The 23602-nt window shown below is 44.8% G+C and overlaps 2 protein-coding genes across 4 annotated transcripts in view; one reads left to right on the plus strand and one right to left on the minus strand.

Moving 5' to 3' along the window:
- Nucleotides 1-13443, plus strand: part of LOC306801299 (dynein axonemal intermediate chain 7-like) — a 253256-nt gene extending 239813 nt beyond the window's left edge. The window contains exons 2-7 of one of the 2 annotated variants that reach the window (XM_079304249.1): nucleotides 10084-10271; nucleotides 10931-11075; nucleotides 11331-11545; nucleotides 12120-12287; nucleotides 12464-12577; nucleotides 13099-13443. In XM_079304249.1, coding sequence (XP_079160375.1) covers nucleotides 10212-10271; nucleotides 10931-11075; nucleotides 11331-11545; nucleotides 12120-12287; nucleotides 12464-12577; nucleotides 13099-13374 — 978 coding nt within the window. In that variant the 5' untranslated portion in view covers nucleotides 10084-10211 and the 3' untranslated portion in view covers nucleotides 13375-13443. The remainder of the gene's footprint in view (nucleotides 1-10083; nucleotides 10272-10930; nucleotides 11076-11330; nucleotides 11546-12119; nucleotides 12288-12463; nucleotides 12578-13098) is intronic. The other variant, XM_079304248.1, reaches the window with a different exon arrangement.
- Nucleotides 13383-23602, minus strand: part of IRAG2 (inositol 1,4,5-triphosphate receptor associated 2) — a 36115-nt gene continuing 25895 nt past the window's right edge. For both annotated transcript variants that reach the window (XM_079304202.1, XM_079304201.1), the window contains exons 25-40: nucleotides 21574-21620; nucleotides 21426-21490; nucleotides 21219-21335; nucleotides 19731-19813; nucleotides 19539-19611; nucleotides 18775-18829; nucleotides 18666-18693; nucleotides 17980-18120; nucleotides 17464-17598; nucleotides 16899-17046; nucleotides 16009-16052; nucleotides 15356-15433; nucleotides 15183-15247; nucleotides 14654-14755; nucleotides 14412-14516; nucleotides 13383-14040 (exon numbers count right to left, since the gene is read on the minus strand). In XM_079304202.1, coding sequence (XP_079160328.1) covers nucleotides 13797-14040; nucleotides 14412-14516; nucleotides 14654-14755; nucleotides 15183-15247; nucleotides 15356-15433; nucleotides 16009-16052; nucleotides 16899-17046; nucleotides 17464-17598; nucleotides 17980-18120; nucleotides 18666-18693; nucleotides 18775-18829; nucleotides 19539-19611; nucleotides 19731-19813; nucleotides 21219-21335; nucleotides 21426-21490; nucleotides 21574-21620 — 1530 coding nt within the window. In that variant the 3' untranslated portion in view covers nucleotides 13383-13796. The remainder of the gene's footprint in view (nucleotides 14041-14411; nucleotides 14517-14653; nucleotides 14756-15182; nucleotides 15248-15355; nucleotides 15434-16008; nucleotides 16053-16898; nucleotides 17047-17463; nucleotides 17599-17979; nucleotides 18121-18665; nucleotides 18694-18774; nucleotides 18830-19538; nucleotides 19612-19730; nucleotides 19814-21218; nucleotides 21336-21425; nucleotides 21491-21573; nucleotides 21621-23602) is intronic.

The raw sequence follows: 23602 nt of genomic DNA on the forward strand, positions 1-23602 counted from the left end.
TCCCTGGCCCAAGCCCAAAGTTAGAGAGTATTGAATTAATCATCACTGTCAAATTGGGTTGGATCAGATTGTAAAGTGTAATAAAATAATTTTAATTTCTATCACATTTAAATAGATTTAACTATTTTCAAAATTCAAATGCTGTTTCAAAAGGAGCACTTGTTTTGAGTAGGAGGGAAAATGTTTACACAGAAAATGTCCAATTTGTAAAATTTTTGTGTATTTTAAATTAAATAATTTATTTAAATCACCATATTTCCCTTTAGTTTCAATACTCATTAAAAGTCACTTCTTCCTGCCAGAACCCCAGTTTGTAAAAAATGCCAGAAAGCCCTGAATCACTGGAAAATCCCAAAGTAACTTCATCAATTACAGCAATAGACAAATTTCATAGCTACTAATAAGAACCCAAATTTGTAATGCTGTGGTCAGTAAGAGCTGCCAGTTCCCATAAATCAGGTGATCCTGATGACCAAGATCAAGTTACAAATGCTCATCATTTGACTGTCCCCACCCCCTTGTTTACATTTATTTGTAAACATTTGTTTCTTGTCGCACTGATGTTGCCATTCCCGGCCACAAAGCGGGGTTTTCCTGGAGGAAGGGAAGCAGCTGCATGAGTGCAGCATGAAACAAAATGCTCTGTGCTTCACACTGAGCCCACCGTTGTGTGTGGAGGTGAATAAAAACACTGAGGACATCTTAGACCAAACTGACTGCTGTGTTCCTAAACAAATAAAGGTCATTGTAAACCTTTTGTTCCTCCCTTGGTCTTTAAGGATATTTGCTGTATTACAGCACTTCATGACTTTTCAGAAGGGAATTACTCTTTACTCAGAGGCTATCTGGAAGCAAAATACATTTAGGAATACAAATATAGATGTGAAAGTCCATTTTCAAAAAACATGCCTGGCTCATCATGGATGCAGGGCTGCGCTTCCAATGTGCTAATGCAAGAAGAAGATGGTCTAGGCTGAGTGCTGGAGCTTTGGGGATTTGAACATTTTCACTTAACTGTTTCCTCTTGAAGGAGGTGAACCATTTTGGTATGAAACCTGTACCAGTTTGAAAGTAGTGTGTGGCTGGCTGAGACTTCTGAGCCACCAAAACTAGTTGGTGAAACAGGCAAAAAGTGAAGGAATGGGCATGGGTACATTGCGTGCTCATCACAACAATATCATTTCACCGAAGATTTTGCCTTCTTAGTGTGTTGCTAGGGTTCTTTTTTTTTTTTTTTATTTGTCTGGGTGAATTCCAGCAGACCTGTCTGATTTCCCTGTTGGTGGCATCCCTCCTTAGTCCCCCTTTGGTCCGTGCTGGTCTGGCTGGGCAGAGCTCCAGACTGCTGAGCCAGAGGCCAGAGCCCAAGTCTCAAGGATTAGCAGATGCTTAAGCACTGACCTTGCCAGGTGCTAGAGGTGCTGTACGAGCCAAAAATCCCACAACACTTACGCAAAGCAGAAACTACTCATCCCCAGGGAAATTTATTCCGCTCAGGGATGGGGCATGAGAGCAGGATCAACAAACCCACCAAAACACCAGGGAAAAACAGGTCCACGGGAAATTTTCACTCCCCCCGAGCCAACCAATGCCAGCACACAGCACTTACCAAGTTTAGAGGGAGTATTTAACTGGTGAAATAGAGTCCTTTTGTTCACTCTCAGGACTGTTTACTGAGGTTTTCCGGGTTTCCAGCAGGCTGTGGGTGGCTGAGTTAATTACGGAACGTTTTCTGCAACTCATCCTCTCCTTAAAGCTTAATGGTCTTTCAACAGCGCCAGCGTCCTTCCTGAGCATTGTGTCAGTTTAATTCTGTTTGATTTCCATTTGAAAGGCAGAATTGGTACCACGGGTGTAATATTTGCTGTAACCTCTAATCATTTATCCTTAGCCACCCCTGGACTGATAAGGAAAGAGGAGCGGGCAGGAAAACCGGAGCGGTTTTCCATAGTAGCCATGGAGTCGGTAAACACGGCAGGGCTCTTAATCCTGACCAGTGCCTAAGGCGAGAGCTCACCTGCCAGCAGGCAGGGCTGCCTTAAACCCAGAGGAGGAGGGAAAACACCCTTGGCTACAGCAGCCGGGTAGGATTAGGGATTAATCACACTTCCTAGGATTAGGGATTAATCACACTGCACTCCGTTTTCCCGGCTGGAGAGCCTGGAGCAGGTGCATCCTTCAGGATGGTGAAGGGGACCCGTGGCTGTGTCCCACCCCTGTGACACTGCAGTGACCACATTTTCCCCTGAAGCTGCTCAGGGCTCGCTCTCCTCTGAGAGCCTCCATCAGCCCTGCGTGGTTTTGCTTTCCCTGGCTCCAGAGAGAAAATAACAGCCAGTTTGGAGCAGGTTAACCAAAATAAAATGAACCCAGAATGAAGTGAAGCTAAAGGCAGCAGAGCTGTGCACAGTGGTAGTGATGTTTTGGGGATGGTCAGGAGAGGTCACTCTCGTGGGTGCTGTGAGCAGGTGAAGTCCAGAGGATCTTTCCCAAGCTATGGTTTCCATTTCCAGGGGAAGCACAGAAACTCACACCCTACCCAGGTTTCCATCAAATGAGTCTAAGGTGGCAAATGGCAGGATGAGCAGGGGCCACAGCTCCAATTTTGTCTCTGATGGAACATCTGACTTTGGGAGCAGCGACAGTGGGAACCTCCCTGCAGTGAACTAGCACTGACAGCCCAGACCTCCCTGGAGCCATCCCTTGCTGAGGGCAGAGCCCCTGTGCCAGCCTCCTTCCAGCCCTTGTACTCTGTGAGCAAAGGCACCCAAAAAAGGCAGCTCTAGCTCCTTCCAGAGTGGCTGAGCTGGGAATGCTCCTGGTGTGAACAGCAGGCAGCTGCAGCATGGCCAGGCTGGTCTCTCTCAGTGCATCCTCCTAAATACTTCCAGGGCTGCTCTTCTCCAACCAGGAACACCACAGGCACCAGGCAAAGCCTCTCCTGTGTTTTATTTTACAGTTCTTCTGCTCTGTTCAGCTCCAGAGCCAGCACTGTGGCCAGGCACTGCTTGCTGCCCAGGGCTGGTGCTCCTGCCCAGGGCACAGCCACCCCACTGCTCCCACAGCTGGAAATGGCTCTTCCAGCAGCCCTGGGGAGGGAGAGCCATCCAAAACCTCGGTGCTGCTGCTGCACAAGGTAACCACTGGAATAAACAATGGCACCTGCTGCCAGCCCCTTCTGTTTGCCCTGCAGGCAGCTGCAGACCCCTGGGAAGAAGCTCCCAAAAGAACAGGGAATTAAAGCAAACAGGAGCTGACTTGGGACAGCCTCTCAGCATGCCAGGCTGTGAACCATGACAGCTCCAAAGGGGGCTCCCCAGTGCTCTCAGCTGTCACAGTCACTGAGACCAGATGCCTTTACATACTCCACTAATCTGTAAAGATAACACTGGAGACCCCTCCTGCTCTCCTGGGGCTGTGAGGACACCCAAGACATTTCAGGCACAGGGACATCTTTGGTTTCCAGCTGCTAGCTTCCCAATTTTGGACACTGAGGATTTATTTCTCTCAGGCTCGGTGCTGAATGCAGGTTTGTGTCCCAGCTGGAGGTCTAGAGGTGTGATCTCAGCCACCCAGAGGCATTTACTTGTTTCCCCCTGTTGGCTCACCTACTGTTTTCCCACCCAATAAATCAACCAATCAATAGGGTTATTACAGCACAAAAGAAAACATGCTTGGATGTGCACAACATATTTGGATAATCTGGCCAGGGTTTTGCCTATGCCTTTGTGGTCAGCACAAAGCTGCTGCACACCTGCATGATGCACCTGGCTAATTCTGCTTGTTCTTTTCCACCCCAGAACGCAGCTCTGGAGTGGAAAATCCAACAGGATTCTGTGGGATAACACCACCCACAGGAGTCTGCTCAGGGAGTTGGTCTGGTTGTTCCATACCCCATTGATTCCTGCAAGAGCAGCTCCTCCTGAGCATCCCTGTGTGTCCAGAGGGTATCCCAGGTGCAGGGACAGAACATCTCCTTGCACACATCTTGGTCCTGCACAGGATGCTGCCCTCAGCCCTTCCTGCAGCTCCCAGCTCTGCAACTCCAGCTGTCCCCTCTGTCCCACCCTGCAGAAATGTCATGGGGTTCCTGGAAAATGCAGCCAAGGTGATCCTGCCTGTCCTGCCACAGGAGGCAGATCATTTCACCAGCACAACTTAATGGCAGCTAAATCATGGCATGGTCCACTGGCTGCCAGGTCAGGCTGCCCCATCCAAAGGCTTTGGAAAAACACTGGGTGCTTGGAACAGCAGTGGTGACTTCAAACACTTGCCTTGCACAGCTCCTTGTGGTGTAATAAATGTGAGAAATTTAAAAAAACCCAAACAAACAGAACCCTGACATAAAAAGGAACAGCAGCAAAGTTTTCCGTTTTCTTAATTCTCAAATCTCTCCCCCACTTAAAAGAAAAAGCATTTTTTTTCTGAAGAAAAATGAAGGAAAGGCTGAGGGGCAAAAAAGCAGGAAAAAAAAAAGCCTTTGACTCCTGTGTGCCTGAGAGTTTTTTTGCAGGATGTGGATTTTGAGGGTGCTGTGTCTCAACCTGGGCATCACAATAAAATGCAGGGAATTGACTCTTCCTGCTTTGTCCTGAGAGCAGGGAGGGATGTGGAATTACTTTAGGTCACTTGCACAATGATGTGTGAGCTTCCAAACCCAGTTTCCTTCCCTCTCCTAATGATGCCAGGGGAATCACCTCACCTAGGAACATGAGACCATCTGGAAAACATCATCCAGTGCATTATTCCCTGTGCCAGAGGGATATTTATAGATAAAGTAAATCATGTTGTCACAATCCAAACAAATAAGGAGAAGCTGCAAGGCAGTGGAGTGTCTCCTCCCCCAATCTCTGTGCATGGCTTTGCCCCAGGAGGGGCCACTGGGATCTTTAAAGTCCCTTCCAAACCAAATCATTCTATGATTCCATGATCCTTACACATCCAGCCAGTTTTGGAAAGCAGGCAGGAGCAGCCAAACCAGTTCTTCACAAGCCCAGGCTCCCCCTAAGTCCCTTCCCCAAATCTGCTCCATAAAACCATATAATGCTCAAAAGGGTGTATGTTTTTGACACAAAATAGAGTCATTTCAAAGGAGTTTCTCACCCTTCCCCTCAGCTGAGCAGTTCAGGTTATGGTTCACTGTTTGAATCTAACCCACTGAACAAAGTACTACCTTTGCCTTTGGAAAGGAAAATCCATTGAGTAAGTTCAGCCAGCTCTCATTACAGGCTTGCTAAATTTATTCATGGAAAATTAAATATTCTCTTTAGATGGGCAGATATGTACATATCTGTGTGTCCAAAGTGGTTTCAGGCTCTCAGTTTGTAAACTAATGGACAGAATTCCCTTTGCAGCACTACCTAGAGTGGCTCCAGGGTGTGATGTTATTATGGCCATGGAAACTAAACCAAGAGCACGTGGCTGACCTTTCCCAGCTCAGGTCTGTCTTCCCAAAGGAAGTGTGTAGAATACCAACCATCTGCTTTATCTTATATTTCCTTCCCACTGGAGGTTTATCTCATCATTCCCAGGAGTGTAGAAAATCTTGTTGCAACACAGCCTCTTCTTGTCCACAGAATCACAGAACAGAATTTTCTCAGCTGGAAGGGACCCATGTGGATCATCCAGTCCAAAGGAGGGAGGGAAATATTGGGTTGGGAGCCCTTGAGATGTGGTACTTTGCAAATGACAGAGAAACAATAGTGAGCCCCATGCTGGGGGACAAATGTAGGTAGCAGAGAGGAGAGGTGGGAGAAATGTCCCCTGACAGTTTTGAAGTTTAAGCAGAGTTCTGTAATATGGAAGTCCTCATGTTTGTTCATTTTGTGGTTTTTTATTTTCTGTTTTTTTTTATCCCCTGTGTTTTGTACTGCTCTTCCAGAGTAGGACAGTACCTTCAAGTGGAGAATAACAAAACAGTTGTTATCACTTCATCTTCTAACACCTGCATCTTCCTGCATCTTCCACGTGCTTTGGGCTGACTGTTTAAGTGCAGCACTTTGTGGACTGAAAGAAGGAGGATGTTGGAACTGAAAAGAAAGGATTTACTCCTTGATGTTCAGCTGTCTGCAGTTAAGAAGAGGAGAAGCAATTATAAGCAATTCCAGTGCCTGACCAGTGCACAAAGCCAGTCCTGCCTGGGATCCACATTCTATTCTGCTGACCTGCAGCTAGGTGTCAGATTCGAAAAGCTGGAGTCTGTTCTTTTTTGGCAAAACACTGAACTTCCCATAGGAATATCCAGCACCTTGTATTTCTTCTGGATGATGAAATGACAGCAGATTCTTTCTGCAGGGTCTTATATCAAGTTCCATCTTCTCTTTCTCTGCAACTGAACTTGGTCCAGGCTCAATGGATGGATGCAGGAAGGTGCAGGGGGGAAGGGAAGAGCTGTCCAGTGCTCCTCCTGCTGTTGTCTCTTTCAAAAGACAGCCTCAAATCAGTGGATCCCACCACTTCCAGGATGTGCTTGGCACAAATGCAAGCATCTTGCTGCCTGCTCAGAATGCCAATTTTTCTCTTTCCTCTCTCTGAGTCTTGTGGTCCTGAAATGGAGCGCTTCCCTACAGCCAGCAGGGAACACACCTGTAGCCCCAGTCACCTTCCTCCTGGGGAGCCAGGCTGTGCTCATGGCATTTGTGTGCTGCAGTCTCACAGCCTTGCCAGCTTTTGGGCCCTGCAGGCTCTTTCAACATTCCCCCAAACGGATGGAAAAGCAAAAAATTAAATACAACTTTCTGATACTGTGTAAATAATTTTGATACTTAGTCCATGAGTTACAGGCATTTGTAAAAAACTTTAGCCTTTCTTTCCAGCAATCCTATCCATCCAAAAGCATGTGCGCTTCAAAGCAGGTCTTCTGTGTGGTAGCTACATTAAAAATTAAAACTAGTGTCTTCTGCCTTATCTAGCCTGTTGTTTTTTTTTTTTTTCCTACAAGTTCTTCAAAACAGGAAATAAAGATGGTTTAGTTCTATTCAGTCAGGTTCAGTCTGATTTTTAAAATCTTATTGCAGAGCTTCAGTGTTTCAGGCTGCATGGTGTCAAGAAATACTGAAATACTTTATTAGAGAGAAGTGTTCTTTGGAACTTCAGTCATTGGAACATTCTTCTCAGTTCTTGCTTTTAACAGTTTGTTTCTATGAAATGTAAACTTTTACCATTGGGATTTAGCATGCTTAATTTGTTCAGCTTTTGAACCACAGGCACCAGCTGAGTCAATAAACAACTCTTTTTCACTGTGATGTTTTCCACCTTCTTGAAACCTACTGAACTTTAGTTTTTAATTCCAGCTAGTTTTTCTTTTAAAAACAAACAAGCAAGCAAGCAAGCAAACAAACAAACAAACAGAAAGCAGACAAAATTGCATTTCCTTGTGGGGCACATTTAGACTGTATCCATGTTATCAGAGTTGTGGGCATGTGTCAATTTCTACAGGAGAAAAGGACCAGCTTTTGCCTCCAGATCACATGGATTTACTTGAATGGTGCAGAGTAAATTTTCTTTCTGAATCCCTCTAAAAAAAATGAAATGTAGTCCTGTGAAGCTGGGTTAGACACCAGGCTGCAGCCCACAGGCTGGCCATAATAGCCAGAAATCACCAGGGTGTGTTTCACAGCTGGAGCAGGGAGAAACCTCCGTCTTTATCTTTCCTTCTTCTTCCTCTTCTTTTTCCTTTGTCCATGTCACTGTCCTTTGGCCTGTACCTGTCTGTATCTGCTGCTCAGTCCCTCTCCCTCACTGTACCCTTCTCTTTATAACCCTCTGTCCTGCTGCCCATCCCTCTCTTTCTCCATCCCACTGCTGTGGTCATTTTTTCTCTCTGTCCTTGTTTCCTTCTTTGTATCCCTCTGTCCTTCCTGTGTGTTTACCACTATCTTTCTATTTCTCCTTCTCCATGCCTCACTCAGTTTCCTTTTTATTCCCTGTTGCTCTGTCCTGCTGCCTGTGCCATTGTTTCTCACTAGATCCTTCTGTTCCCTTCTCTGTCCCTTCTCTTTTTAAATCCCTCTCTATCATGTTGCCCATCCCAGTTGTTTTTATTTCACCTCCATCCTGCACCCTCTTCTTCCTTTTCTTCCTGTGTCCTCTCTGCTCCCATTCCCTTTTTCTGCCTCTCCTCATCTGTCCCTGGTGCTCCCACCCCACTGCTGGATGGGTCAGTGAGCACACAGTGGGATCCAGGAGGGTTGGAGTGTGAAAAAACAGAGGATTCTCTGAGTTCCTCAGAGAGAGATCAAAATGCAGGGTTTGAATTAAAACCTCTAGACAAATTAAAATACATTAAGCTGCTCAGACACGAAACAGAGGTGTCATCTTTAGTTTTAAGTAAGTAAGAATGTGTTTTAAGTGCCTTAAAGAGCAAAAGACAGAATCTGGCGTAAAAAACAAACTTCTAAAACAAGCTTCAGTGAGAGCTCAAAAACATAGTTCTAGACATAATAAAAAGTAATATAATAAGAATATTGCTTACATTCTTCAGATAGAACAGATAGGCTATATGCAGAAGTTATGCATAAACTTTCACATTACAGAACTAGAATTCTAATAGGTTTAGAAGAAATGCTTCAGATTCATGTTTTTAGCTCATAGGGTAAATAAATTTTTAAACAATCTGTGCATTGGGGTGAGATTCCCTTTCTCCCTCTCTCCTCACTGCCATCATCACTGCCTGGAAGAAGAAAAGAGCTGCTGCTGCAACTTTCTACCTCTGCTCAGGACTCTGTACCAGAAAGTTTCTAGCATGGACTTTAACACTTGGGTCTCCTTGTCTCTGAGACTGATGTGCTTCCACAAATGGAACAAAGTTTATAAATATTGTGATGTTTTGATAAACTTGGGTTTTGTTGACATTTCTATTAATGATTGTTAAATGCAGAGAGATAATGGGACAGATAGGAAAATAGAGTTTGTCCTCACACTTATTTTTATTATTTATGCTTATGTACATGTTTATAATGTTTATATACATATGTGTATTATTATACGTATGTCTGTGTGTCTCATCTATAATCTTTATGAATCTGCCAGGCTATGGGGATATTTACTTCCTCAGAAAATGAATGATTCCAGTGTATATCATGGTAGGCACTGGTGTAGTATGGGGTGTTTGTGTATTACCTGAATGGGTGCTTAAAGTGAGATACTTGCTCTTAAACCTTGTTAAAAGAGGGCCTAATTCTAGTAAATAAAATTATTTGTCTGTCCCACATGGTGGTGCCCTTTGGTTTAATAAGAGTGAGTATTTTTGCAGTACTGACTTAAATAAAACAGTAAAATAGTTAAATAATAATAATAACAACAGTTAAATAAAACAGTACTGACTTAAAATTACTGGCATAATTTAGCTCCACTTAAGAGACTTTTAGAATTGTCATTTTTTTATCTCATTCTCTCAAAGCAAATTCCATAACAAGTACAGTAGCTGTTTTTGCAGTATTAAACACTTTTTTTTTTTTGTTGACTTCTGTCAACAGTAACTTCTCCTGTACTGTGCCCTGTGATGTTTGATGTGGGCTGGTTTGGTTTTTTTAAAGAAAATTTATGGCTATTTTGTCCACAGTGTTTCTGCCTTTTACTAACGTTTCCCAATTAATTAAACCTTAATTTATTTTTTTTTGCGTGACATATACATAACTCTTTTTTACTATGCATAATTACCTTTATGTGGATATTGTGTTTCATGTTATATCCCTCTTGCTCTTCATAATTATAATGTTTTTCATCTTCAGCCCACTTTTGGTACTTTATTTTTATTTATTTTTTTATATTATAGGCTTTATTTCTTTTCATATCAATACAATCTTACTAAACCTGTCCAGAACCTACTGTATTATTGTTCCTGTGGGTAATTGGACTCATTTTGTCAGTAAAACCTCATTCCTATAGAAAACATTTGGAACTGGCCACAGATCCAAAAGCTCAGCCCAAACCAAGAAGAGCTTTTCACTGCCCAGCTCTCTGCCTTTCCCCAGGTCAGTGATTTTTGAAGAGCACCAGCAGATGGGGCTGAGCTGCTGCAGTGAAGCTCTTCCAGCACACACAGTGAAGAGCAGCAAAGTGGGAAAGGCCAGGGAGCTGGAGAGGTTAACTGCTGCTGCCTGGTGAATTTTGCAGGAGAGGAAGCACTGCAGGAGGAGGCAGGAGGCAGAGAAGAGGCGCCCAGGGTTGCTGATCTGCAGCAGCTGGTGCCCGTGGGGGGTGTGTACCACATGGACGCGCTGCAGCTGCCGCCCCAGCCCCAGGACGTCGGGGACTGGAGCATGGTGCAGGTGAGGGAGGACAGGGAGCAGCCCTGGGAGCTGCTCCTGAGGTTTGTCACTGCTGCCACAGGCACTGGACACGACTTCCTGAGCAGCAAACCAACGAGGCAAGGTCTGCAATCACCAGCTTCTCATATGTGAGAGGTAAAAGCACAGTGGTACCAAAAATCACTGCTGGCTCAGCTCCAGGCTGGCTGAGGACTGTGGGCACTGGGCTCTGGCTTCCTCTGGTGCTGAGCTACTCCCCAGACTGTGAAGCTGGAAACCTTTAATTAGCAGGATTCCCCATAAGCCAGACTCAGAGAGCAGGACTGGGGGCAGGGGAAGAGGCCTGGGCTGTTCATCCCCAGCCCCCTGTGACCTCTCCTTCCCTGGGACTCCGTGGGGACAGTGGAATTACAGCTGCTCCTGCTGTCTGAGGCTGTGGCTCTGTCAGAAATGGCTGTGCCACCCTGCCTTGAGGGTGCCTTCAGCAGCACTGGAAGGGCTCCAAGGTCTCAGGGCAGCTGCTCTTCTATTGCCTTCAAAGTTGGAGTTGGAAATGTGCAATATTAGCAAACCCTTTAAATAGTGCAGTAAAGAACTCTGCAGTGGTGAGAGGAGCTCCAAGGAAAAAAACCTGCATTTTCAGATAAACTCTTCTCTGTCTTTTTCCTCTTTTGTCAAAGCTGCTGGATGTTGGATTGGAGGTGTTTCCATATTCCCCAGGACAGGCTGAAGATGGCACACAGGAAGCAGTACAGATAACCCTGAGGCTTCCTGATAATGTGATTTATTTTCAAGTGCCTGTGGTAGCCAGATGGGAGCCTGCAGGTATGAACTTAGGACAGAAGTTTATTTAAAAATTCAATAGTGGAATTTCTACCTGAGTGGACTGTTGCTACAATCCAGCTGTAAAGACAAAGGCCAGTTTGCTACACAGAAATAGTTTGGGGACTTCAATGTTAAAAAAAACACCTTAAAATCCCCAAATCAATTGTGATTAACTGCTTTGGTTAGTTTTACTTCAGCATTACTGGCAGAAGCCTTCCATGGACATCACTGTATCTTTCCTTACCCTTTGTCCAGGCCAGCAGTGGAGAACTGATGGCATCAGCAACATAACCTATGAAGCAGAAGAAAAGAGCATCTCCTTTCAGATGGGTGCCTTTTATCCAGTAGCCCTTCTTCAGGATGCTCACCTGAACCTGCCCTATCAGGCCTGGGAATTGCACCCTACTGCTGTGGATGAAGGACTCTTCACAGTTACTGCAGTCTTTGCAACCATTCGGATACAAATTAAGGTACTGTCAATTTTTTAAGTCAAACATTTGCAGTTAAAAAACCCCATAATTATTACAGTGTCCCTGATTAAGAATCTGGGATGCTTCCACAAGAGCAAGTTGAATGTCTCTTCCTTTCCAAGCACTGCACTGGTTATTTAATTTCAGTTATTTACCATGAGAGAGCATCTGTGCATTTGCTCTGGCAACTCTGTCAGTGCTTTGCTGCTGGTGCTGCATTCAGGTCTGTTCCACCTGTCAGACACCTGAAAATTGTTCCTCTCCCCTCCCAGCTCTACCAAGAGAAACACAAGGATTTCTAGCAGCCTGCTGCTAATGCTCCTTGTTTCTTCTCAAAGTTCAAGCCACTCATGATTATCCATCTGTTCACTGGTGTGCAAATCAGTACACCAGTGTCATTTCTGAATTCCTACACAAAGCAGTCTTTCTTCAGGATCTGTAAATGAAAGGTCACAACCCAGAGTAGCAGATTATGTGGGTATGACCCAGTACAGCAAAAATATCAACACTTGAAACCTAAACCAGAAAGGAGCTTCCCTGACCAGTAAGTTGCTTTCACTGGTTTGTACAACAGGATAATCAGTGTATGTTGTCTTCAGTAGTGGTGGAAGAAGAGAAGGTGCTTTCCCACATCACAGGAAAATGGATGAGTCCTTTTGCCCTCAGGGAAACTTTGAAAAGAGCTGGAGTGAACATTTTCCCAGCAGAGTACTCTCCTGAGTATGTGCCTGTGCCCAGGAAGGTGAGTGCCAGAGTTTCCTGCTGGTTTCTCTCCCTGTTTCTCTCTCAGGTCCCCCTTTCCTGCACTGGCCCTGCTGTGCTGCCAGCTGAGCCAGGACTGAGTAAATCAGGCTCTGCCATTGCTGTGACAGGGAAATGGAGGGAGATCTGTGTCTGACTTGTACTTGTGCACTGCAGGCTGCCCTGACAGAGGTGAAGGCCTATGACCAGATGGCTCTGATGGCAGCTGCCTTTGCTTTTGCTCACAGCAAGTGGAATAGAGAAGCAGGGCCAGAGCAAGTTGTGTTCAAGGTTTGTGGAGTCAGCCCAGCACTGACCCCTTCCCCAGTGAGACAAAGAATTGACTCACCCAGGCTGGCTCCAGCCCCTGCCTCAGTTCAGTCACAGACTGCACTTGAGAGCTCTCAGGAGACACAAGTCTCAGCAGCAAGACACTTGCCAAGGAGAAGGGAACTGATCAGGCACCAAGGGAGGCTTCAGCCAGAGCTGGGCTGACAGAGCTTCATGCTCTTCACAGGCCCCTTGAAAACCAGCAGTCTGGTTTTCTTCCTGTAGGGTTTCTATTGCTCCCTACTGCAAAGAAGGGAATAAGCAACCCCAGTGTTCATCTGTCTCCACCTGGGAACTAAAGCACAGGGTTAAAACTTCTCCCAGCCAGCCAAACACTCCCACGTGTGGCTGGAGAAAGGTAACACAGCCCATTGATGGAGTGGCTCTCACCCTCAGGTTAACAGCATGGGACACAAATATTAGAGTTTGTACTCTGGCCATGGCACAGGCTTCACCTCACTGTGCATTTTCTCCTGCAATAGGCAAGTGAACATCTTACAGCAGATTCTGCCAAAGACAACAATTGGTCTCTTTACATGTTCAGTGGTGAGAAAATACAAAACCTCAAGCTCAATGAAACCAGTGAAGCTTTTTCAGAAGAGCTGGAAGAAGAGTCTGAATTTCACTCCACACTCTACCATATGCTCAAGGATTCTGCCAGCAGCAAAGCCATGGATAAAGTGGAAAGAGCTGGCTTTCTGTTTATTGATTCTGTGTATCAGCTGCTCCATGCTACCAGAGTTTTAGCATACTCTTAGATACTGCATGCTTTCCTTTAAAACTTTATTATCAAAAGCTTTCAATAAAGTTACATTTCAAGTCTTAAATCCTTTTCTATTCAAATCATTGAAACAGGATCTAAAATGCAAACATTTTATCTTTGTTCAAGCAAAATAAATTCTTTATTCTCTAGTGGCTAAACCACCTAGACATGTTTATTGTTAGCTACGTTCAAAATTGCCGTTCTATTGTAAACCTCAATAGAACTGAGACCCTTTTAACTACTTTTAAATACAACTTTTGTCAGAATGGGAAAAATATACTTTTGTTTTCCATTTCAAGTCATGCTTTAAAGAAAAAAAACTCCTCTCCCCCCACAAAATCCCTCGAGCCCAGCAATGCAAGCCCAGCACGTGCCCTGCAGTCGTGGCAGCCTCACCCGTCCTGCAGTGGGGCCGGGCTATACCGGGGGAGGGCCGTGGTGCTGCAGTCCTGTGTAGGGCCACAGCAGCTGCTGCAGGGATGTCCAGGAGTCCCCAGTGCCCACAGGGGCTGCCTCTGCTGGCCTCTGCAGGGACAGCCCTGTCAGGAAGCTGGTGAGAGCAGCCAGCAGCACCAGCATGGACACTGACACCCAGAGGGTTTTGTTGGCGTGGCAGAAGGAAGCCTTGAAGTGGGATGCCCATGCTGCCACCAAACTGCACCTGGGCAGGGCAGGAAAGCACAGAGCCCTTCAGTGTTTGCAGAACATGCAGCTCTTCCCACCCCACCAAGCCTTGAAGGAAAGCAGAGCCCACAACCATCAAAAGTGACAGGTTGTCACTGTTTTGGGAGCTGTGCAGGGAGCTTTGGTTCTGAGCGTAAAACAGCCAAAGAAGCAAATTCTTGGTAAGCAGTCCCAGCTCACCAGCCCACCCATGCTCCCTGTACCTCACAATGTTCTGAGGAGCACTCAGAAAAGCTGACTTGCAAGAAATCTCAGTTTCAGAAAGCACTGAAGGTCTTGGCATTTTGTTTGGACCCTCTTCCCATGTGAGCCTCCCAAACACAGATTTAACTTGTCTAAGAAACTTACGTTGACTCCAGGGTCCACTTGGATGAGCATTTTCCTTTCTCAGAGACACTTTCCTTCCTAGTTGGTTGTTCCTGTACTTCAGCAGGTGACTCCAACTGCTCATTTCTGTAAACAAGAATCAACAGCTCCAAAGCTTTGCCAAATTCTCAACAGCTTGGCTTGATAGCCCTGGCCAGGGGGTGAATTAAAAGCTCATTAAAACCAACTCAGCACACCTGGGAGGAGGCTGCTGCTCAACTTACTTGGTTTCAAAATGCTCCTCTTCATACTCTGCCCAGGAATAGGTGCTGAGGAACCTCTGCAGAGAAGGACGCTTCTCGTTCTGCTTCACCCCTAGCCTGCCCCTGCCAGACAAGCAAATTTGTCTCATTTTCCCCAGCACAGAGCAAAAAAGTCAAACTTAGCAGCAGCCTACTCATTTGGTTGACCTCAGACAAATAATTTACAAATTTAATTGCTTGAATTAGGATCATTAAAAAAAAAAAACCAAATGAAACCTAACAAAACTACAGATCCATCAACTGCACATATTTAGATTTTGCATTTTAGCTCTAAAGCAAGAAAGCTGAAGGATTTTTTTTTTTAAGGTCTCCATGCTCAATAAATAAAGGTGAACTCTTAAGTGTCATTTACCTATTATAGCACATAAAACTAATGCAAAAGGTGTAGCCTAAACATTATCCTACCCCAAGCTGCTCCATAAACTGCTTACTACAGACACAGAATCAGAAAATATTCCCCCCATTCAAAGACAAGCTCAGGTGGCTTTACCAACTGCTTGATCTCCTGCTGAATCTGTCACTCCGTTCATCCCCATCAGTTTCATGGAACTGGGCCTGGAGCAGAAATTTGCCACATTAACTGCACTGGCATTCTGATGCTTCATCCCAGCCAGTTTTGGGGAGCTGAAGCACCTCAGCATCCCTCCAGCAGCCCCTACTTACCAGTGGCACCCCAATCCCTGCATTCCCAACATTCCTGGGCACTGTGGCAATGCTAACTCTCCGCAGGGTTGACGAGGGCTGTACAAATAAGAGGCATTATTGGCAAGGCACAACTGGGTTACCCACTGAGCACACAATACCATCTGTTTTATACAAACTGTAGTACAAAAAGATGTTGACACTTAGCTTGAAGTGACACACAAAGAATCCAAGCTCAAGTGTGCAGATTAATTTAATCTTTAAAGCAGCATCTTTCCACAGTAAGTGCTCTCTGCCCACCTGAGTGAGGCTGGCTGCACAGCTTCCAGCAATGTACCAAAATTGAATCTAACTACATACCCCTAACTTCACTCACAGGAATTCCTACACTCAGTTTCCTACACTAAGCCCTCCTCTAACTCCAAGAAAGCCAAACATGAACAATATCACTTACAATCAGTAAGTGATATCCCAACCATTTCACCTTCATCTTTTAAAGGAGAATCACTTAGAAGGTTGGTAGGGTGCCTGAAAAGTCAATCCTCATATTTGATGGCACCAGCCCATATTTGTGACAGAAAAGCACCAAGTCAAGCATGCAGCAGAGCACCAGCACATAAAACACAGAAAAACACACACTTAAAAAATTTGAAACTTCATGTAAGGACCATTACCTTAAAGTTAAAAGGACCTGGTAGCTTCTTATTCATAGGTTCATCTGTGAAGAGATCAAACAGAGCTTTACAGGAGGACTTTGCTGCTTACAGGAGTACAGTGAGTTTAATTTGCAGCCTAAGGCCTGACTTGAAGTTTAAGCAATGCACTCTCAGAAAGCAGAAATGAGATCTCAGGAAAAAGCTTCGTATTTCATCAAATTCATAACATTGACACATTACCCATCCTCTGCAAGAATCATCTTCTGCCAGTACTATCAAATATACTCTGTTATGGAGGCAGTGTCCTGTTACAGGACTGCCTTTCACAGTCAGGACTGTAATTCAAAAGGCTCTTGCAAAGATTTTATGGTGTGGAAGACTTCCCTTTTGATATGTTTTAAAAACATCCTATTTTTCAGGAGAATTTAACACTTCTCTGTCAAAGCCACAGGTGCACAGCACTGGCTGCAAACCTGGCTGCTTAGAAGGGGAAATAGAAGCCCCATGCATTTAGAGGTTTGTAATTCCCATGCAGAAAAGGGCAGGATGTATCTATAGAGAGCAGCCAAAGCTCAGCTACCTAGAAATAGCTGCTGTGAACAAGCACCCAAATTTACTGCTCACAAGGAATAAGATTATCACCAAAACATGCCCTGCATTTTGCTGAAAGCCAGAACACATTCCTGTGTATTTGTGGTGATCCCACACACACCCTGAGATCCATGATAGTTTAGGTAAAAGGCTAATTTCAGAGAGCTGCTTTTAACAGTGGTAATGTATTGCTGTTCCCTCCCATTTTCAGAAGGGAAAACAACCATATAATTCTATCACCTAAGACATGGAGGGATTATATGACTATTCTGCAGCTAGAAGGTGCTGGCATGGGGAAAGAGGCTTTTCCTGGTTACCTCTGTCTCCAAGGGAGCTGAAGGACCTCTCGTTCTGGAGCAGGAGCTGCTTGAGCTCCTCGAGCTCGGCGTGTTCTTTGGCGTACATGCGCTTCAGGTTCTCCACGTGCTGGATCATCACCTCCACAGCCTTGCTCACCCGCCTCTCCTGGGGGAGCAGGGAAACCAGCAGCTCTCAGCAGCTGCCTCAGGGTTGGAGATTTCCCCCTTTGGCATCTCACTTCTATCCTCCCTTTCAAAGCTTCACTACAACCCTTGCCCTGGCACATGCTATGCAGGTTTCGTTTCTCTGGGGATCACTCTTGTTCTAAAATAAATTAATCAGTCTTCAGTTTTCCAAGCCCTTACAACTCATCATCACCTCCTCTGATCTACAGTCTCAGCTGCCACCATACAGTTGCTGGTATTGCCAAGTCATACTAAGCTGTCCTGGCCAGTCTACACTACACACACCAGATTCCCAAATCCAATCCTGGAACAGAAGCCCAGCAAGCAGATGTGCCTATCCCTTGGCAGCTAGATGATGTCAGCTCTGAACAAAATACTTTTAGATGGAAAGTGTTACCTGATTAATAGCTCCCAACATCTCTGCTCTGCTGGCAACTCGAGCTGCATATTGGCTGAGGAACTGCAGGCTTTTCTGCAGCTTCTTAATGATCTCCTGTGCTTGGTTATCTTCTTCACACAAAGGAACTAGTGCCTAAGAGCACACATTGGTGAGAGAACTGGTGTGGATTATTAACAGAGAATGAAGGGTTGAGCTGGTGACACTGAGGAACTGTGTTCAGGCCCACATCAACATCCTCAACCAGTGTAACTTGGATAGAGAGCTCCAGAGACTGGAGCATAAAATCAGCTGAAGCAGGGGTCAGATGATTGTGCAACAGAAAAAATCCCCACTGCCTGAGCACACAATGCACTTGGACCATCTCTCATATTTCCACTGCATTGCTCCAGAACTTCATTAATATTTGCTCATCATGTATCCCATACACACCCCCCCTCCTTTAAAGGGCTGTTTTAAGGGAGACACTCACATCTACTTATCCCATCCACCCTACCAGCCCTGGGCAATACCAACCTCTAACATCTTCACAGCATTTGCTATCTCCTTTTTCAAGTTTTCTTCTGCCAGGTCTCGGGACCTCTCTTCAAGCTTCACTCTTTTGTCCAAGGTAAACAAGTCACACTTAAAACCTAAAGACAGCCTCAGAAATTCAGCCTGTTATGGGAGAAGAAAAGATCTCAGAGGAATCCAAGTGATTCAGTGATTTAAGTAGATTTGGACACTGACATGACATTTGGGACTATACCCTGTGACTGAAATTTGGGAGAGATACAGAAGAATAAGTGAACATGACCCACTTCCTTAAAAGCAGGTCTTCCCATCTGTAGTGATGGGTGCAATGTTCTGCAGCCACAAGAGGTGACATCCTGGCAGCACCCTGTGCCATCTGTGCCTTTTGACAAAACTGTCTTAAATCAGCACATTCTGCCAGGGAGGAGGTCACAGCTATGCTCCTTCAAGCTTGCAAACAAATGTCACAGTAGTGACAAGTCTTTGTTCAGTTTTACAGATTACCACCTTTCTCCACCCCATCTCCTGCAAAAATTTCCATTAAGCTTGGAAAGATAGTTCAGAAGTTAACCTACAGAAATATATCCAGTTTAAGCTGGATCATTCTTTTATATAGGATGAGATACTAATCAGTTTATCTATAAGATCTGTTATCTGAACTACTTTAGATACAAACAATTGAGACTTACCTCCACTTCTTTCTCATTTGGAGAATCACTGAAAGGGAAGAAAAAGAACCATGGAAGACTGTGGCTTTAAATTCATACCTGAGTTTTGACACAAAGTCAAAACACTTACGGCTCGTTTTGCTTGGTTTTATCTCCTTTAATGCCACCTGCAGGGGGTGAACTCCCTGAGAAGAGATCAACATAAACTGTTTTCAGACCAAAGTGAAAAACAGCCTCCCCAAACCAACCTGTGAGAGTCTTCTAAGCTCCCACAGAAGCCTGTGTACAATATTTGCAGTGTTAAGCTCTCAACTGAAAATAACTCATGGGCCTCAAGTTCTATTCATTGTGAGGCTGCACAGCATTGCACTTGTACAAAGCCCCAAAAGTCAGATGTTCAGGGGACTTCAGTTGGCATCTTACTAGCACAGAAATGGTTAATTGCAGGTTTTGGCTCCAGGATGTTAAGTGGTTTACTACCTCACCAGTTTTTAGAGATCTCCAAAGGCAAAAGAGGAGGTGATTTGAAAAGTGGAGATATCTAAGGAGAAACAACATCCTGCTCCTCTATATCATGGATATCAGAGATGCTTTTTACAAATCTTTGGGGACAGCAGGAGTGCCAGAGCTGTTTCAAATATCCCAGCTCCTTCACAGCTAAGAATTTTCCTCCTGTCTAGAGGAATTTGGAGCTGGTTAGATCAGTGTCTGCAGAAATCAGAGCAGCAGATTTCACATGACAACACTGCTCTTGTCTTTGTTTTGATCTCCAACTGCAAGTACCAAGCACTAAAACAAAAGCCTCTGATACTTGGTGTGAGACATGCAGCTCCCTACACAGCTCTGGATTCAGCTTCCCTCCAGTAACAAAGGTGTTCAGCAAAATCCCCTTACCTTTCCTGCTGGGAACCACAGCTGGTGCTTCCTCACTCTGCTCTTTATTATTTTTCTTTTCCTGCTCCACCTCCTAAGGGCACATCAGAGCAGTTAGAGCAGGGGAGCAGCCACAGCACCCCGGAGGTGTCTGTCCCCTCCTTTGTCACTGCTCAGCCCAGCTGGGCTTTTCCCTGCCACCAGCACTCTTACCAGGTCTTGCTTCAAAACATTCTCAAACACAGGCTTGTGTTCTTCCACCACCAGGCAGGATTCCTTCTTGATCTGACTTGGCCCTGTGGAGCAACATTCCCAAACCCAAATGTAGCCATTAATACAACACACTGAGCTACATCTACCATTTTTAGCCATTGGCTAGCCAGGCTCAAACCACCCCAAATGCCATGAAAGACAGCTGAGAAAAAGAGGAAGCAGCAAAGGACACTATAAAGACACATAGGAAAAAGTGTGATGAGAGTTATGATTGGAAAAAATCCCCTTAAGAAGTGTTATATGTCTACAGCTGAGAATACAATGTGCTTCTTGTAGTTGAAGATGCAAGAGTTACAGTAATATTCCTTTGGATAAATTTTATTATTTTGCTACCAGCATGCAGGTTTTTTGTTGTGTTTGCTGTTTAAAGAGACAGCTTTTAATTAATATTGATACCTCTTAGAAGGTCTAGAATATTTTGTTTTCTCTTCTGTTTATGCAGTCATTCAGCTGTGAGCCAAAGAAATGGCACAGGGGAAAACAAAACCCCAAAAAACAAAAAACCCAGAAAAACTCTAGCTTCAGGTTTGAGGCCTGCAAGGAGAGATTGATCAGTTCTAATATTAGGAACAGTTTATTTTCAGAGATGTGCAACAGGCTGCTGGGTTCTCAGACTTTGAAGCTATTGGGACTTTTAAAACTTGTTCTACATATCTGCTTCTTCTTGGCCAAAGGCACCTGAGTCACATATGAAAATTGACAGTAGAGGGAAATTAACAGAAAAGAAAGAAAATACTTTTAAATCAAAAGACAGAATTAGATTTCAGGAAGATAGTACTGAGGAAAGAAACAAAACCAAGCAAGAAACTCTAGTCTTTTATAGAGGTAAAGATTTTTTAAAATTACAAACAAGCATGCACAGGTATTCTGTGCTGCTTATTCAGATCAGCTTTACAAAAACAGCTTAAATACAGTGTGTACACATGCTCTAGTTTTGGTTTTATAGCTTTTCAGTGGAAGAAAACCATCAGATCTGGTAAGAAACTGGTGAGTGTTTATGGCTCTAGCAAAGACAGAACAATACAAAAATGCCTCAACCCTCATCTTTCCTCTTGACCCATCCTAGCTTCTTGTGTAACAGCCTTGAAAGAAGAAAGTGTTTAGTGGCACTGTTCTACTAAATAACTGTTTGAACCCATAAAAACATGTTTTCTCTTGTCAAAATTGTCTGGGATTTTGTACCCACTCAGTATTTTACCAGCTGAGCAAACCCCAAGATCTCACTGAGTCATTTCATGCTCCCTGCCTGCAGTGCCATTGTACAGGGGATAAAAAGACTTTATTCCTACTCAGCTTCAGGGAAGCTTGAGAGCAATAGCAGGTGAAAATACTTGCAAAAATAGCAATTCTCATGTTGTTGCTCTTACTCAGCCTCCTCACTTCTAAGATGTGCTGGAAGCAAACCCTTTGAGTGAGCAGCCACTGTACCTGACCCGGGAGCAGCTGGATCCTTATTGCTGCTTGCCTCTGTTGCCACAGAGGCTGGCACATCTTCCCCTCTCTCATGCAAGCCCTTGGATGATCCTTCCTCCATAACAAGGCAGTCTGCAACATCAGAAAACACAATTTTCATTGTCCAGTAACCACAGACTTGTGCACATCCATGACTTCCAGTGTCCCAAATTAAGGACTCACCTGGTGCTGGTGCTGTGCTTTCCACTGAGGATGCAAGAGTTTCTGGGGCTGATGTTAAGTGATCACTGTCAAAACAAAACCCTTTCAGATACTCATCCACGTGATACAGATCTTGATAAAGGATTTAAAACCTTGCACAAGACCTGACCTGGATGGGATCAGAGTGGTTGCTGGTGTTGGCTCCCCACGGTCAATCTTTAGAGAGAGAAAAGAGTCAGTATTAGAGTGATAACCGCCAGTATAAAACTTGAATGTCAAAACTGTTCCAGCAGTGAAGAACTAGCTGGTAAGTGCACACATTCACCCCTAATCTAAAGCCATCTCAGCAATGTTGTACTCAGAGATGTGTTTTGGTTCCTGACTCCATGGTTTGCTCCTAAAGGACATTTCCAATGACCAACAAATGTGTTTCTGCACCACGACTGTTCCATCTTCACTCTGTGCATCAGGAGAGATCCATTTTCAAGGTATGGAGCTCAAAACCTACAAAGGAGGTGCACAGAGCTTCACCAGGCTGTAGGGATCAGACTCATTAGGTAAATCAAGTGTTAAAGCTACAGTATGAACAAGCAGGTGGTTCAGAACACAGAAATCTTGTGTGCTGTGATGTACATCTTAGTGACTGCCTTTGAAGGGGTCCAGTTTTACAATATTATATATAATAATTACCCAGCCCCTTCAGAGGGCTTGAGCCTCCTTGGTGTGCAAACAGCAGAGGAACAAAGCAATTAAGAGCTGGCAGTTTTGCTGATGTTCCTCTTACTGCCACAGTGCGGTTTTGGACCCAAGTCTTATCACATCACAGGCAAAACCAACATCCTCTTGAGGCTTTTAATTTCGAGGGAGGTGCTCTATGTGCAACATCCCTCTTCTGCATTTCACCCTGGAAAGCTCCAGCTGGCTCATTCACTTGTTAGGTTGGTCTCTCTTTATGGGTGAAAATACAGGGGGAACTGATGAGGTTTAAAGGTTTAAGTTGGCAATGACTTGTGCTGAATTACATCTGCTGCTGAAGAAAAGTGCTGAGCAGAAAACAAAACCAGCCCAAACCAACTCCTCTCTGCAAGAAGAGGAGGAATGAGGCCAGACAGCTCCCTGCACAGCAAGTGCCCAAGAGCACTGCTCAAGTGTCTGTGGACAAACAACAGAAAAACCACACCAGCAAGTGACTGCCTGTGTTCTGGTATCTTTCCTACCCACTCAAATGCCCTCAGAGGACACAGGAAACCCAGCAAATGACAACAGGAGGTATCCAAGGGCCCTGGTCACTCCTCAGAGTGACCAACTGCTCCCAGCATCAAGAAGTGCCTTTTCCCTCCTCCCTGACCTGTTGGAGCTGGGCTGCTCTTGCACAGCCCAGCCCCAGCCAGGTGGATGCTTCTTCTAATGCAAATTCAGGCTATTTTTATTACTGTTATTTGAATTCCCTCCTAAGCTTGAGGAAGTGCAGCAATGCATTTGCCTTGCTCAGGCCATTGGGTCTGCAGGAGTATTGGGGTGGGAGAAAAACCTCATGTTGGAAAGGGAAGAAATCTAAAGGGCTTTTAAAGCTTACACACAGCATCCAAGTAGACAAAAGCTCTTGCATCACTAGAAGTGGCTGAAACAGTACATTATGCTACATGACCTGTCCCATGACAATAACCAGTGGTTTCTGTCTGCAATAGAGGGAAAATCCTCAATTCAGTGTTTTAAAAACACTAAGCTGACTACCAGGATTGTACACTCCCATGGATTCCACATAAATGGGGGGGTGGGGGGAAGTCCCAATAAAAGAGAAACACCACATTCTAGATTTCTTAATAAAACAAAATCTTACAGTGGTTTGGATTGGAAGGGACTTTGATCTTTAAAGTTCCAACCAGTGGAAGGGACACCATCCACTATCCCAGGTTGCTCAGAGCCCCATCCAGCCTGGCCTTGGAAACTTCCAGGGATGGGGCAGCCACAGCTGCTCTGAGAAACCTATGCCAGGGCCTCACCACCCTCACTGTAAAATCTGTTTACACAGGGCATTATAGAATGGCAAAAAGATTCCAAAGCCCATCCCTAAACACTTTTCCCACCTCCATCCCCCTAATTAGCATAATAATCCAAGGGTTCTCTATCTCAGCCCACAAATTCTGGCCACAGTCTGATACAACTCCTCCCCAACAATCATTAACATTAGGAAGACC

The sequence above is a fragment of the Erithacus rubecula genome (genome assembly GCF_903797595.1).
Source record: "Erithacus rubecula genome assembly, chromosome: 4".
In the NCBI taxonomy this organism is placed as follows: Eukaryota; Metazoa; Chordata; class Aves; order Passeriformes; family Muscicapidae; genus Erithacus; species Erithacus rubecula.